This window comes from Phycodurus eques, chromosome 5 (genome assembly GCF_024500275.1).
Source record: "Phycodurus eques isolate BA_2022a chromosome 5, UOR_Pequ_1.1, whole genome shotgun sequence".
Lineage (NCBI taxonomy): Eukaryota > Metazoa > Chordata > Actinopteri > Syngnathiformes > Syngnathidae > Phycodurus > Phycodurus eques.
This window is the reverse complement of record NC_084529.1, coordinates 23,589,659-23,605,030: the sequence shown is the minus strand read 5'-3', so window position 1 is coordinate 23,605,030 and position 15,372 is coordinate 23,589,659. Positions and strand designations below refer to the sequence as shown.

General features: G+C 41.1%; 1 protein-coding gene across 1 annotated transcript; it reads right to left on the bottom strand.

The window, feature by feature from the left end:
* Positions 1-15: 15 nt before the first annotated feature.
* miox (myo-inositol oxygenase) lies at positions 16-8,919 on the bottom strand. Its single transcript, XM_061678202.1, has 10 exons — positions 8,902-8,919; positions 8,743-8,817; positions 6,211-6,291; positions 5,674-5,836; positions 4,517-4,584; positions 3,887-3,996; positions 3,614-3,681; positions 1,406-1,455; positions 1,207-1,319; positions 16-124 (listed from the first exon to the last, which is right to left on the bottom strand). The coding sequence occupies exons 1-10, from the start codon at positions 8,917-8,919 to the stop codon at positions 16-18; spliced, it is 855 nt and encodes a 284-aa protein (XP_061534186.1).
* Positions 8,920-15,372: the final 6,453 nt, after the last annotated feature.

Below are 15,372 nucleotides of genomic sequence, written 5' to 3'. Positions count from 1 at the left end.
ACTCGCTGTGCTGTTTCACCACTTCAGTATCCCGGGACAGTACTTGTCGATCAGCGACTGGTAGTACGGACGCAGCCTCTCCACGTTGGGCAGCTCGGCCACTTTTGTGTAGAGATCGAATTTGCTGCGGGGGGCAGACACACAAACGCAGTTACAGTTAAGGTCAAAAGTATTAGCCCCTGTAGGAACTATTGAACATTTCGCAAAAATAAATCCCAATGTTTCCAATATATTAGTATCATTTTGTATAGTAAATTATCAAGCAATGATATGGCCCCGTTTTGATTCAACTTACTTTGAAACTACACCTGGTCAATCTATTACAGAAGAAGAAGGGTTCGTGTCACCTGACCACTTGAGCAAAAGGCACTACAGTACTTTAGAGTTGCTCCAAAATCTTGATAAGAAGTGATATCATCATGCCAAATACTGCAGCAACGTCAATCTGGGCCTCAGAAAGAAGATAGTAGAGGCTCATTTGAAGGGAAAAGGGATGTACGTAAAATTGAGCCCTGCAGCAAATAGTGGGGGGAAAAACACAAGCAGTTGCCTTTGCCCTTAAAATTTTCAAATAATTGCCCATAGTAAGTTTAAACTGTAATCATACCACAAAATGTTACAGTATATTTTCATTTCATACTCAACAATACCCTTAAAAATAAATGTCTTACAGATGAGTTTATTTGCTTTTTAATAGTTGCTCAACAGAGCAAAAACGAGACAATTTACACTAACACCCTAGCTCCTCCCCAACATAGTAGGATGTTAAAACAGTGGATGTGTCACTTTAACATACTTCTGTGACATTACTTTCCAGTTAGCCAGGGCTTTGGGGGCATTTTAGAGCGCTAAAAATAGGAATAATGGATAATTTAAACTATTAATATTAAGGTAATATTTTAGATACACATTTTAACTTTTTAACCTCATCTACAAATGACCTAGCCCATCGGTCAGTTTTGAAGATCAAATGTTAGTGGTATACGGTATAAAAAAAAAAACTTTTTTGCAGCTGTTTTCTTTGTTTTTGACCGCAAATTAACTGTAAACACTGTCTTACAGTCATATCATTGGAGAAAATAAGGGATTTTAATTTTAATTTTTTGAAATTTAAAATGAAGGGGGCTTATAATTTTGACCTTAAATGTATGTGTATACATAGCACCAGGGGACTGCAAACAAGTTCTATAATTGGACGCCACTCACTTAAACTCCTTCACCCAAAGCAACATTTGCAGGTCTGTGTCGTCACACAGGTACATGTAGTCGCCTTGGGAGTGCCAGGGGTAGAAGGAATGGTAGCGGATCATGTTGAGGCCCTGTAAGGACCGCACGCAAACATAGCGTGGCTTAGAGTCTGGATGTGACCGTGGGGGAAGATGAGTCAATGGCAGAGGTTACTTGCCTCCTTGGGAATGCAGCACTTGTTGAACTGGAGAACGCGGTAAAGGTATTCTTAGGGACACAACACCAAGACATTAAGTACACATGCAATAGCAACTATAATGACATCGGTCAAATCCAGTTAAATGTAGACGAAATACTTCACAATATTATTACTAATGTGATATACTCCGACTAATTAAAAGAGTGCATAAAACTTGTATCGAAGACCGTTTCCTGTTTGCACAGTGGTGACTACTTTTTAAATTCAGTTTTGGGGTTATTTATGGGGCCTAAAGAAGACCCTCTTTGGGGTTTTTGGAACTTTTAGAGACCTCATTGAAACCTGTTAGTTCCAGGCATTTAAAGTGGAATTATAGCCTTGGATTACAAATACAGATATTACTATGAATTGCAATAGTAGAATAGTATGATTTATAATTTCATTGTATTTTAAATATAAAAAAAAAATATTAATTCAAATATGTAATTTTGATTATGCATTAAATACATTTTAAATCGAACAATTTAATAGAATTATTAATCATTTATTTATAATAATTATTGCATTGGTCGGCGCTAAACTGTCAGTTTCTAATATTTTCCCCCTCACGAAGTAAACCAAGGTAACCTAAGTACAATTATACCTTGAGATACGAGTGACCCGACGTACAAGTGTTTCGATATGAGCCGTCATTCGGACAAGTTTTTGCTTTGACTTGCAAGCGTAAAGTTGGAATACGAGCCAACAACTGAACAATTAATCAAAAAAGAGACTTTAAGCAACATTACAGCATTTTACAGAGTTGTTTACAGTAGAAACACATTTCGCCAGGAGCAGCAGCACACACAATTGAATTGCAGCATTAAATCATGATGCACAAACTGTTCAATTCTTTACATTCTATTTTTTCCCCCATGATATATGTATTTATTTATTTATTCCTTAAGTTAGACAGAAAGCAGATTTCAATGGTTTGGACACGTCCAGAGGGGGGGGAGAGTGAGTATATTGGGTGAAGGATGATGAGGATGGAGCTGCCAGGCAAGAGAGCTAGAGAAAGCCCAAAAAAGGTTGCCGGATGTAGTGAGGCGAGACATGAGGGCAGTTGGTGTTAGAGAGGAGGATTCAGGAGATAGGCTTCCATGGAAAACAATGACATGCTGTGGCCACCCTTAACGGGATGAGCCAAAGGAAAAGAAGAAGAACCATACAAAAATGCCAACATACGTTTCACCAATGTATCCTATATAAAGCATACAAAAAAAAAAAGAAGTAAAATACAGCTTAGATCAACAGACATTTAATGGAAGCCTGACCGAACTGACATGCACTATATTGCCAAAGGTATTCACTCACCTGCCTTGACTCGCGTATGATTTTAAGTGATATCCCATTCTAAATCCATATGGTTTAATATGTTGTTGGTCTACCCTTTGCAGCGATAACGGCTTCACCTCTTGTGGGAAGGCTTTCAAACAAGTTTTAGGAGTGAGTTTGAGAATTTTTGCCCATTCTTCCAGGAGCATGTTTGTGAGGTCACACGCTGATGTTGGATGAGAAGCCCTGGCTCACTGTCCACTTGAAATCAACCCAAAGGTGTGGTATTGGGTTGAGGTCAGGACTCTGTGCAGGCCAGTCAAGTTCATCCATACCAAATTCTCTCATCAGTGTCTTTATGGACCTTGCTTTGTGCACTGGTGCACAGACCTGTTGAAACGGGAAGGGGTAATCCCCCAAACTGTTTGAATGTCCAAAATCTCTTGATATGCTGAAGCATTCAGAGTTCCTTTCACCGGAGCTCAGGGGCTAATATTTTGGACATTTCCAACTTTCTGGGAACAGTTTGGAGATGAGTGTGCATAAGTGCACAAATAAAGGTTCATAAAGACAGAGATGAGAGAGTTTGATGTGGATGCACTTGACTGTTCTGTACATTCCTGACCTCAACCCTATAGAACACGTTCAGATGAATGACAACGGAGACTGAAATGGATTAATGGCATTTCCATTCATTTCAATGGGGCAAGATGATTTTAGATACAAGCGTGTCACGGAACAGATGAAGCTCGTATCTCAAGGCACCACTGTATAAGAAACAGCTCTCGGTATGTCGCGGTACAATTCTACAAACACAATAATAAAAACTGTTGTATTAAGCGTTAATATCTTTGTAAAGGCAGAAATCTCTCTGAGATGATGTCAAACAATTTAAATCAATGGACTCACCATCATGACCCCAGGACATGAGGACACTGTCAAGCCCGATATTTGGTTTGTAGATGCCATATTTAGAGCTGAAGAAAAATATAAAACTAAATGGAAAACGATCTCAGAAATTGTTAAGTCTCGTAAGTATAACCCGATTTTTACGTGCAAAACTTTGCTGTAAAGTACTGCTGTACTTTGTGCCGTCGGTTTTCTTTTCAGAGGAAATCAGCCCATCAAACCTTGACAACAAATCTTGCGTTTAGGTGTCAATTTTAACGGGAAAATATCTACTTGTAGCTGGGATTTGTGTCGTCTGGGTTCTCCTGGAAGGTGCTGTCTCGGAACACGATGGAGTTTTGAAACGTGCAGCCCACAGGGAATGTGTCACCCACCACGGCCCACTGTGGATAAATAGGGAAGACCGTGGCCAATGGGAGTAAGGATTCTATATGAACCCTGACATATACTGTTCATTTCCCATGCACGCATCGTAAGGTCCGAGTCACTTTTGAGAATATCCTCATAATTGTCTATGTTAATGAATGGATGATTAAAACAATGTTTCAGAGCAAATGTGGTGAGAAGGCAGACAATTCGTAGGACACCTTAGAGTTCTCTTTTGAAAGAATTGAGAAAGTACACACATTTATGGCATATGCAGTTTCACAGTTTGAAGATACCCAGCATTTTCCTTGATTTAACACACAAAGGTAAATCTAAAAAACAGCCTCGGTGTCCACAAACTTTGTAAGCACCTGTACAAAGGTGTAAATATAATATTTTAAATATTTTCATTCTGCATTTTGGGTCACTTTTATAAATAAATACATTTCAGGGGTAAAAATTACAAGGGTATTTTTGGTCAAAAATTCCACCTCAACAATGTGTTAAGGGTTAATCAGAACTTAAATTACGTCTTACCTGAGGTTCATCCCACAGCGCCATGACCTTCCCAACATCGTGTATCAGACCCACTAGCTGGAACCAGTCTGAGAAAAGACATTCAAGACGTAAGTGATACATTTTCCATTTAGGGGCTACATATAGTATCTTGCCACTACGGTGGTACCTTTAGAAGCTCGGCTTTATACCATTTGGCACTTTTGCAGCATTGTACCTAGGCCTTTTTGGCCCTGTAAAAGGTACAAACTTGGGAGTTCAGTTGACTAATATGAACTGGACATATTTCCGCAAATCTATTTACTCTGCTGCTTGCTTACATGCAGCCTTCAGCCAGTCTATTGCAGGTGTGAGGAGTGGCAAAAGCGCAGTTCCAGCTGCATTTGTTAATCCAGCCCACCAAGCGTTTAGATTCTCATTTGTTCTGTAATATTTTTGTATTATCACGTTTTCTAAAATTGGTGAGTTAAAATGTATTTTACTTTTATTTAATTGAATAACTGTGTCATTGATTTATTCTAAAAAATACTAAAAACATGCGTTTATTGTATTAAAAGATTGGATAATTCAGGTTCAATTTATTCTAATCAAATAAATCAGCATGGATTATGTTATTACAATAAACTATGTTATAAATTATATTACATATGCATTGTGCTCCCATCCCCCCACCCCCCTTTAAACCTCCCCTCCAAATGACCTGGCCTACTTGTTTCTTTTATAAATCAAATGTGACCCTTGAGCACAAAAGTTTGTCCCAAGCTATTCATTAGGGGTGTGAGGCCTTGACGAGTAAAAATGCATTTTGGAAATATTAAACGATGTTAGCACCGCATTATATACTGTAATTGATGTCTCATGAAAGTGGAGTGGCAGGGCCGCGATGTTGTGCTTAGCACATCTGCCTGAAATCAGGAGATCTGAGTTCGAATATCTGTGTGGAGTTTGCATGTTTTGCCTGCTGTTTGCTTTGTTTTTCTCCCACATCCCAAATGTTAGGTTAATTGAAGATGACTTGTCCTTAGGTGTGAAAATGAGTGTGTGGGAAGGCTTGTGCCCTGCGATTGACTGGCGGCCAGTCCAGGGCGTATCCTGCCTCTCGCCCAAAGTAAGCTGTACTACCTTTATAGCATTCCCACTTTTATAGAGGGAACCTGAAGCTCTTTGTGACCGCGTACCATTGTCTGGGTGCTCTTTGCGAATGCCCTCAGCCGTCTGGAAGGCATGGAAGGAGTTAGGGAAATCCACGTCTGGATCGGACTCGTCCACCAGCTGGTCCAGAGACATGACGGCGTCCATCATGGGCATCTCGGCGTGGCTGCAGCCGCTCCATTCCAAGTGCTACGTGGAAGGCCCAAAAGTATCAGTACCTTCTGTTTATTTTTGTTCTGGTCTTCATAACTCTGCTTGTGATGCTGTCTGAATGTCGATATGACATGATCTGTAGAAATTGTTTTAAATCGGAAACCATTTTATACAGGTTTTACAATAGCATCAGTTTGATCTATTTCTCAATACAGTACAGTACCTACGATTACACTGTACTAAAGATGTAGGTTAACCAAACGATCCAAACCTCCGACCGGACGTCATGGCTTGATGACTCAATCGGTACTCGGTCGATCGACTCGTTTACCCTCTCCCCCCCAAAGTTCACAAAAACATCATGTGAATTCAGAGAATGTGTGTTAATGTGTGCAGTCTCATCTTCTCACCTTTTGCTTGACAAAGTCCACAGTCTGGTTGGTGTGCATCAGTTTGTATGTGTTGTACACATGCTCGGCGACACTCCCCGTCTAAAATGTGCGAACGCAACTAGGTTGCTATAAAGTCAGGGCAATTACTCCATCCACATTAGGTACACCTGCAAAATCTAATGATGATAATGATAGTGGTTTTAATCGTCATCCATATTTGTATTATTGTGGTTGCAGTGGTGTAGAATAGCACTGCATCATACACTTTCTTATATTTTCATCACCTTATTCAGCTCAAAATAACACTTCTCAATAGGATGCAGTACAATTTTACAGCCACAGATTTTAATTCATAGAAATATCATCATAAGCATAAACGATATATGTTGGATGTGTTGTAGCTTAGTTTTTTGTGTTTTTTTGGCAGAACTTTAGCAGCAGCTCTTGTATTGGGTCTGTGCAGGTATACATAATGAAATGTCCATTGAGTAGCAATGCAGCATACAGAAAAACAGATGCTCAATTTTGCCCTAAACATTCACACACAAAGGTTAAAGTAATAATGTCCATATACACACTATGCACATAAGCAAAATTGTTACATTTTAATAAATGAGTATATGGTGGAAAACTTTTAGTACACAATTCAAGTAAATTAAACTCATCATTCTTTAGATTCACTACACAGAGAGAAAACTATTTCATGATATACTTTGATGATTAGAGCTACCATAAATGCAAAACCATTTCAAGAAATTTAAATATAACAGTGCATAAGAAACAAATCAAAAGGATTTGTTGAATGTCGAAATTAGGAAAATACTTTTCAGAAGGCTGATTCCAACCTATGTGTTTAATGAGTCTCTATAATATAGGTTTTCACTACTGAAAATACACCTGTACAACCCCAATTCCAATGAAGTTGGGACGTTGTGTTAAACAGAATACAATGATTTGCAAATCATGTTCAACCTATATTTAATTGAATACACTACAAAAACAAGATATTTAATGTTCAAACTGATACACTTTATTGTTTTTAGCAAATAATAATTCACTTAGAATTTTATGGCTGTAACATGTTCCAAAACAGCTGGGACAGGTGGCAAAAGAGACTGAGAAAGTTGAGGAATGCTCATCAAACACCTGTTTGGAACATCCCACAGGTGAACAGGCTAATTGGGAACTGGTGGGTACCACGATTGGGTATAAAAGGAGCTTCCCTGAATTGCTCAGTCATTCACAAACAAAGATGGGGCGAGGGTCCCATCCCAAAATAGTCGAACAGTTTAAGGACAATGTTCCTCAACGTACAATTGCAAGGAATTTAGGGATTTCATCATCTACGGTACATAATATCATCAAAAGGTTCAGAGAATCTGGAGAAATCAGTGCATGTAAGCGGCAAGGCCGAAAACCAACATTGAATGCCCGTGACCTTCGATCCCTCAGGCGGCACTGCATCAAAAACCGACATCGATGTGTAAAGGATATCATCGCATGGGCTCAGGAGCACTTCAGAAAACCAATGTCAATAAATACAGTTCGACGCTACATCCGTAAGTGCAACTTGAAACTCTACTATGCCATTTATCAACAACACCCAGAAACGCCGCCGGCTTCTCTGGGCCCGAGCTCATCTAAGATGGACTGATGCAAAGTGGAAAAGTGTTCTGTGGTCCGACAAGTCCACATTTCAAATTGTTTTTGGAAATTGTGGACGTCGTGTCCTCCGGGCCAAAGAGGAAAAGAACCATCCGGACTGTTATGGACGCAAAGTTCAAAAGCCAGCATCTGTGATGGTATGGGGCTGTGTTAGTGCCAATGGCATGGGTAACATACAAATCTGTGAAGGCACCATTAATGCTGAAAGGTACATACAGGTTTTGGAGAAACATATGCTGCCATCCAAGCAACGTCTTTTTCATGGACGCCCCTGCTTATTTCAGCAAGACAATGCCAAACCACATTCTTCACGTGTTACAAAAGTGTGGCTTCGTAGTAAAAGAGTGCGGGTACTAGACTGGCCTGCCTGGAGTCCAGACCTGTCTCCCATTGAAAATGTGTGGCGCATTATGAAGCGTAAAATACGACAACGGAGACCCGGACTGCTGAAGCTGTACATCAAGCAAGAATGGGAAAGAATTCCACCTACAAAGCTTCAACAATTAGTGTCCTCAATTCCTAAAGGTTTATTGAATGTTGTTAAAAGAAAAGGTGATGTAACACAGTGGTAAACATGACCCTGTCCCAGCTTTTTTGGAACGTGTTGCAGCCATAAAATTCTCAGTTAATGATTATTTGCTAAAAACAATCAAGTTTATCAGTTTGAACATGAAATATCTTGTCTTTGTAGTGTATTCAATTAAATATAGGTTGAACTTGATTTGCAAATTATTGTATTCTGTTTTTATTTATGTTTAACACAACGTCCCAACTTCATTGGAATTGGGGTTGTACTATCGTCAAATCTGTTCAATTGTAGCCTTTGTACATCTATGTAAAACATTGACAACACTGTGTTTGCAATGTCAAATTTGTTTAACTTGCCTCAAAGTTTCTGTACTCTTCCTTTTTGGTTTTAGGTGTCATATTTGGTTGATACACCAGCGATGGGTCTAGACCCTGCAGTTAAAAAAACAAAACAGCAATAAGATTTAGATTTGCATAACATACGATAGATTTGTTTTACTGAAGAAGCCCACTTACCAAATTGATGACCTTCATGCTTGTAGATGACGAGTTGTTGTTGTCACCCGTTTATATGTTGCCTCCACCTGTGTCGTCACTCTTTAACCAGACGTCAGCAAACCTAACGGGGTGTCTGTGTTCAACCTTGACCTTTGTGTGTTTATGTAATCCTGCCCATGTGGAAGTTTTCCAGTAACCTGTTTTCACTTCTCGGGAAGTGCTCAGTGTGCGTCTTTGTCGTCGCCCCCCCACAACTGTAGTTGATTGTTTTTTTTTTTTTTTTTACGGCGCTGAAAACATCACTTTTTTTAAATATAAAACCAGCAAACCCATCTTTTACTGTTGCACTGTTACAATACTTGTGACGCAGGTGAATCCAAATCAGATAAGAGTATTCGCTCAATAGCAGACTGAGAACAGCTCAATCGTCATTTGGCCGTGTGTGTGTGAATACAACATGTTTGGACAGAAGTACTGACTGAAGAGTGGAGACCAATGCTGAGATTTCATTGGGCACTTTGGGAACTGTCATCAAACAACAAAGGTTATGATTTACAGGACAAATCCAACAATTGTGCTTTTATTGTCAATTCTTCAATATGCGTAACACTGTATGGATTGAAATTACGGTACTCAAGGGCCCGCGGTGCTACGAAAGACAGTACAAATAATAACATTAATATGAAAAGCTAAATACAACTATAGTATCTACAGTATAAAAAGTATTAAATGAATGTGCAAATATCAAAGCTCAGGTGACGTGTGAAACATAGTCAAGGTCAGAGAACCAAGGAAAATAAGACATATATAAATTAGATGACAAAACCCCAATGCTGCTAACCCTGAGTCTGGTGTGTGTGTGTGTGTGTATTGAAGTGTGAGTGTGTGTGCACGTGCATGTTTGTAGGGCATCAGAGTTCCGGTGGGCAGAGGACAGATGAGGTAGAGGGGGCATAGCAGGCAGAGAGTTCAGATTCCTGACAGCCTGATGAATAAAACTGTCTTTGAGTCGGCTAATCCTGGCCTACAGACTCCGCAGTCTCCTCCCTGATGGCAGCAGACTGAAGAGGCTGTGTGATAGATGGGTGGCATCCGCCGCTATGCGGAGGGCTTTGCGGGTGAGGTGGGTGCTGTAAATCCATGGAGGGGAAGAAAGGTAACAATGATCTTCTCAGAATGCGTTGCAGACTCCGTACCACACAGTGATGCAGTTCGTCAGGATGCACTCTATGGTCCCTCTGTAGAACGAGCACATGATGTGGGTCGGGGCTCTGGCTCTTCTCAGCTTGCGCAGGAAGTAGAGACGCTTGTGAGCTTTTCTTGGCCGGTGATGAGGTGTTGCTGGGCCAGGAGAGGCCCTCGGTGATGTGCACTCCTAGGAACTTGGTGCTGTGCACTCTCTCCACCCCAGCACCGTTTATGTTCAGGGGAGAATGCTTGGAGTGCGCTCTCCACAACAATCTCCTTGGTTTTTTCAACATTTAGGGAGAGATTGTTGTCTGTGCAGCACCGGCCAGGCAGCTCACCTCACTTCTGTAGTCTGTCTCGTCCCCGTTGCTGATGAAACCCACCACAGTTGTGTCGACAGCAAACTTGATGAAGAGGTTGGAGCTGTATGTCGGTGTGCTGTCATAGGTTAGCAGGGTGAAGAGGAGGGGACTCAACACACAACCTTGAGGGGGCACCCGTGTCCAGAGTGATGGTGCTGGATGTGTTGCTGCCGACCTGTACTGCGTGCGGTCTCCCTGTCAGAAGGTCCAGCGGCAGGTGCTGTAGTGTGCCTCAAAGTGAGCAAAGAAGTCATTTAGCAGGGAGGTGGAGCTGTCGCAGGTCTGTGGTGAGGGTTTATAGTCCGTAAGGGTCTGAATACCATGCCACAGACTCCTTGTGTCACTGCTGTCACTGAAGTGGTGGGCGATCTCCTGGAGTACGCCGTCTTGGCCTCCCTGATGCCACCGGACAGATTGGGCCTCCTACCTTCAGTAGTCTGTAGACCTCCCCCGACAGCCATGGCTTCTGAATAGCACGGACAGTGATGGACTTAGTGGTGGTGACATCATCCATGGACTTGCTGATGTCGGCAGTAACAGTGTCTGTGTACTGCTGAAGGTCTGTGATGGAGTTGTAGGTGGCAGCCTGCTTGAACATGGTACAGTCTGTGGTGGAGAAACAGTATTGAAGTGCCTCAAGGGACCCTTCTGGCCACACTCGTACGTACCTGTTTCCTAACTGGTTGGGAGACTTTAACCAGTGGTCTCTAAACTGGCATTAGCATAACAGTGAGATGGTCTGAGGCGTCGAGGTGGGGGAGGGGAGAAGGGCCTTGTAGGTCCCTCTCACGGGGGTAAAAACATTGTCCAGAGTGTTATTTCCCTGTGTTGGAAAGTCAATGTTTGAACACTTTTGGATGAATTAGAACGGGGACTGAGATCCATGTCTTCTCGTCCAACATAAGTGTGTTACCTCACAAATGTGCTTCTGGAAAAAGGTCATAAATTCCTATCAACACACTCCTAAACCTCGTGGAAAACCTTCCCAGAAGAGTTTAAGCTACTATAACTGCAGAATGTGGACCGATGTCATATTAAACCCTATGGAATAAGAATGGGATGTCTCTTAAATTCATATACACTATATTGCCAAAAGTATTTGCTCACCTGCCTTGACTCACATATGAACGCAAGTCACATCCCATTTGTAATACATAGGGTTCAATGACGTCGGTCCACCCTTTGCAGCTATAACAGCTTCAACTTTTCGGGGAAGGCTGTCCACAAGGTTCAGGATCGTGATTATGGGAATTTCTGACCTTCCAGACGTGCATTTGTGAGGTTACGCACTGATGTTGGACGAGAAGGTCTGGCTCTCAGTCTCTGCTCCAATTCATCTCAAAGGTGTTCTATCGGGTTGAGGTGAGGACTTTGTGCAGGCCAGTCAAGTTCATCCACACCAAACTCTCTCTCATCCATGTCTTTATGGACCTTGCTTTGTGCTCTGGTGCACAGCCATGTTAGACATGGAAGAACTGGGTGGGAGCATGGAATTGTCCAAAATATTGGTTCCTTAGTCCCAGTGAAAGAAACTCCCAAGGCTTCAGCATATCAAGAGCTTTTGGACAATTCCATGCTCCTAACTTTTGTGGGAACAGTTTGGGGGTGGCCCCTTTCTGTTCCAAAACTGAGGCAGCAAACGCAACAAGCACACTCGACCAAAGCTTGAGAACAATAAAAGGTAGTAGCCTTCCGGTGCCATGCACTTTGATATGCTAAGGGTTGGCACCGGGAGGTCATGTGACTTTGTTGTTATTCAAATATCGACCTGCACATGCGATAGGGGGATCATCCAGCGCTTGAAGCACCGCGTCTCGTGATCAGGAGGGATTAGCTTGTTAAAAATGAAATGGCACATCACATCAACTACCCAGAACAGTTTGGCCGAGCTTTTGAGATGTGATTATTTTACCAAATTGAAGGTAACTCTGATTTGAATGATGGCTAACGCTGTAACAAATCTATTCTATAATGTACATGTTAAAATTGTTAATCTAGCCAAAGATTGGCCAGAAAACAAACTACTCATCCCAAATAATAGTAGACAAGCTGAGAGAAATCCTGGCAAGGGTAATTGAGGAACCGACCCTGGAGGATATCAAGTCTTCCAGAGCAATTAGCCTGGAAATAGATGAACCCACGAATTTCTCTGTAAACCGCCAGCTTGACATACATATCAGTTATGATTTGTAAATTGTTAAAGGTGATTAAACAAAATTAACACGCTAATATCTTGGAACCATATGCCATTACGCCTCACTTTATTTCAGATACCTAGACAAGGAAGAACAAGTGTTTAACCAGTTTCTGTCACACCATGGTGAGGTTTATTCAGTCTGGGGTTTTTTTTTTTTCTGGTCCTTTCCTGTTGTATTTTGAAAGGCTAACTGTCCTCTTGTTTCAGAGCACTTGCCCTTCCTCGTGTGTCGGCCCTGATTCCTGATCGTCTCCACCTGTGCCCCATTATCCTCGTGAGCTTAAAAAGTCTGTGACTCTCTCGTCTGGTGCCAGAGTGTCTTTGTCCGTTTGGTCGATTCAACCGAGCCTGTCTTCAGCCCATGATCCTTGTCACAGCCCTTATTGCAAGTATACCATTGAACTTTGAAACGAGTGACTTTTAGTTTGTAATTTACATAGCTTAATTTGTTCCTTACTATTTGCCTTGGTTAACGTAGCCTTTGGTTTTCCTCCTTTGGAGTGGTTTTGATTTTTCCTCCCTCAGGAGCGATTTTCTGTTTGCTAAACTATGCTTCGATTTTGTTTTCCCTTATTGTTATTTTTTTATGAGAGGACAGATCCCTCTCCTCGGAGAGCCTGGTCCTCCTTCGGAACCTCTAGAGTACTTTTGTAGCTGATTGTTTTGTCATCTTATTAAGAGGTCATCGGTGTGTACAATAAAACCGGTTAGGGCTACCCTAACCCTGCACTCGCTAAGCGATCTCTGCATCTTAGTCCTGTGTGTAATCCCGGCCTGATAGTTTCTTGACATGGTATCTGTGGATGATGAAAGCTGATAGAATAGTTGCTCCTGTAAAGGATGTCATCCAGGAGAACGAGCTGCCAACAGATACACTGGATGGTCTCGGAACGGATGGGGCAGCTGTGATCACAGATAGACTGTATTAACAATCAGTGGTGTATTTGTACTGTATCACCAGGTTTGAAGTGTAATTGAATACATTTTCTCGTGCTATCTTCCAAAATTGGCAGCATGACTTCTCTGTAGGTATGAATGTGAGTGCCAATGGTTCTTTGTTTACATGTGGCCTGCGATTGCCTGTCGACCAGTTTAGGGTGAACCCCGCCTCTTGCCCAAAGTCTGCTGGGATTGGCTCCAGCACGCCTGTGACCCTAGTGAGGATAAGTGGGATAGAAAATGGATGGATGGATACTGTATCTTCCAAAAGGGTTATGCAAGATTTGTTCTCATTCAGGTCAAAACAAATCTGTGAAACAGATTTCAAGGAGAGAACCCTGCTGCATGCATGAGGATTAGTATAAATGGACCTGTCACTGCATCCCTTCCATACAGAAAGGCCTTACAGATGTTTTTTTTTTTTTTTGTTTTTTTTTTCCTTCCAAAAGCAAAGAAAAATCCATTGCTCGGACAGAAATTGTCAACTTTGTAATTAGCTACTCAAAATTATATTGTTGTGTATGTGCAATAAATAATCATAGTTCATAAAACTTTGTTTGACTACATTCTTTTTAATGCGCTTATCAAACACCATAGCACCACACTTCACTGCCTTGCCCACCACCACAAGTAAATTCTCAATTTAGGGGAAACAGTGAATTTAAAAGTTAAATAACAGTGCTTTAAAAGTCAAACTCAATATGAGGACCAATACAGTGCTTGCCTTGAAACATTTCACCTCGAGTAACCCTTGAATAGTCCTCCATAATAGAATTAAAACAAATCAATGGCATGCAATTTTAAGGCCTAGAAAATCCTTTCATTAAACTGAGGCGTCCTTCCACACTGGTTGTCTCTGATTGGTTGTCAGTACGTGGGTGGTTCTTTCGGCTGATTATCTAATATATTGTTTTTTTGTGTGTGTGTGGTCAGGTTGTTATAATGTTCTAGGTCAAAGTCAAAACTAAGCGCTATGTATGCCAAGCAGGAAGTACATTTTAGTCCCAGTTATTTTGTTAGTTGCCACATGGGCCTTTTTCAGGTTTACATTTAACTTGCATTGGGGTCAGGTGGTTCTGTTGGATCCCAGTTAGTTTTCACATGGGCCAAGGAAGAACAATTTCGGTGCAGATCTCTATAAACTTGTAAAGGAATTCACTTTTACTTATTGAAGGTATGCTTGAAATCGGGATTAAGTGGGGAAGTGACCAGCCAGTGTGTTGGGGGGGGGGGGGAAAGATTGCTGTGTGTGGTAGTTGACATACTTTTTGTTTATTTACTTATTAATAAAGTAAATCTTTCAAGACACCAAAATTCATCTTACTGTCGCAAAAAACAAAATACTGTATTGTGCGTTGTCATAAAATTCTAAATGAAAAATGTTTCCTGGTGGTATCCTCAAATGTGCATTACTGCCACTTACAGGAGTGAAGAAGAACAGCACCACCTTGCACTTGAATTATTTTTCAATCTAATGAGTCACATGGACTTGTTCAGGATTGTTTGTATACCTGGCAGAGATCTTCCCTCTACTGATACCAGTTTTCTGTAATTGTGAACGAGTACATGCTAATACACCACCTGTATTTTATCGTACAGGTGAGTGTCGATATCACGGGCAGGCAAACATTTGTGCTCAAGAGCCACATTTGATTTTTAAAATTGACTAATGGGCCAGGTTATTTGTAAACGAGGTTTAAAAAAAAAAAAAAAGGTTGAAAAAAGTGACTATTTTTTCATTGTTAATACAATTAATATTAAAAATACTAAATGTAATCTAATTCATCTATTATTTGTTATAAT

Coding starts and splice junctions, on each gene's coding strand:
- miox (XM_061678202.1), bottom strand. Junction 3,997..4,516: donor CGCTGTGGGATGAACCTCAG/GTAAGACGTAAT, acceptor ATTTATCCACAG/TGGGCCGTGGTGGGTGACAC. Junction 1,456..3,613: donor CATGTCCTGGGGTCATGATG/GTGAGTCCATTG, acceptor TGTGTCCCTAAG/AATACCTTTACCGCGTTCTC.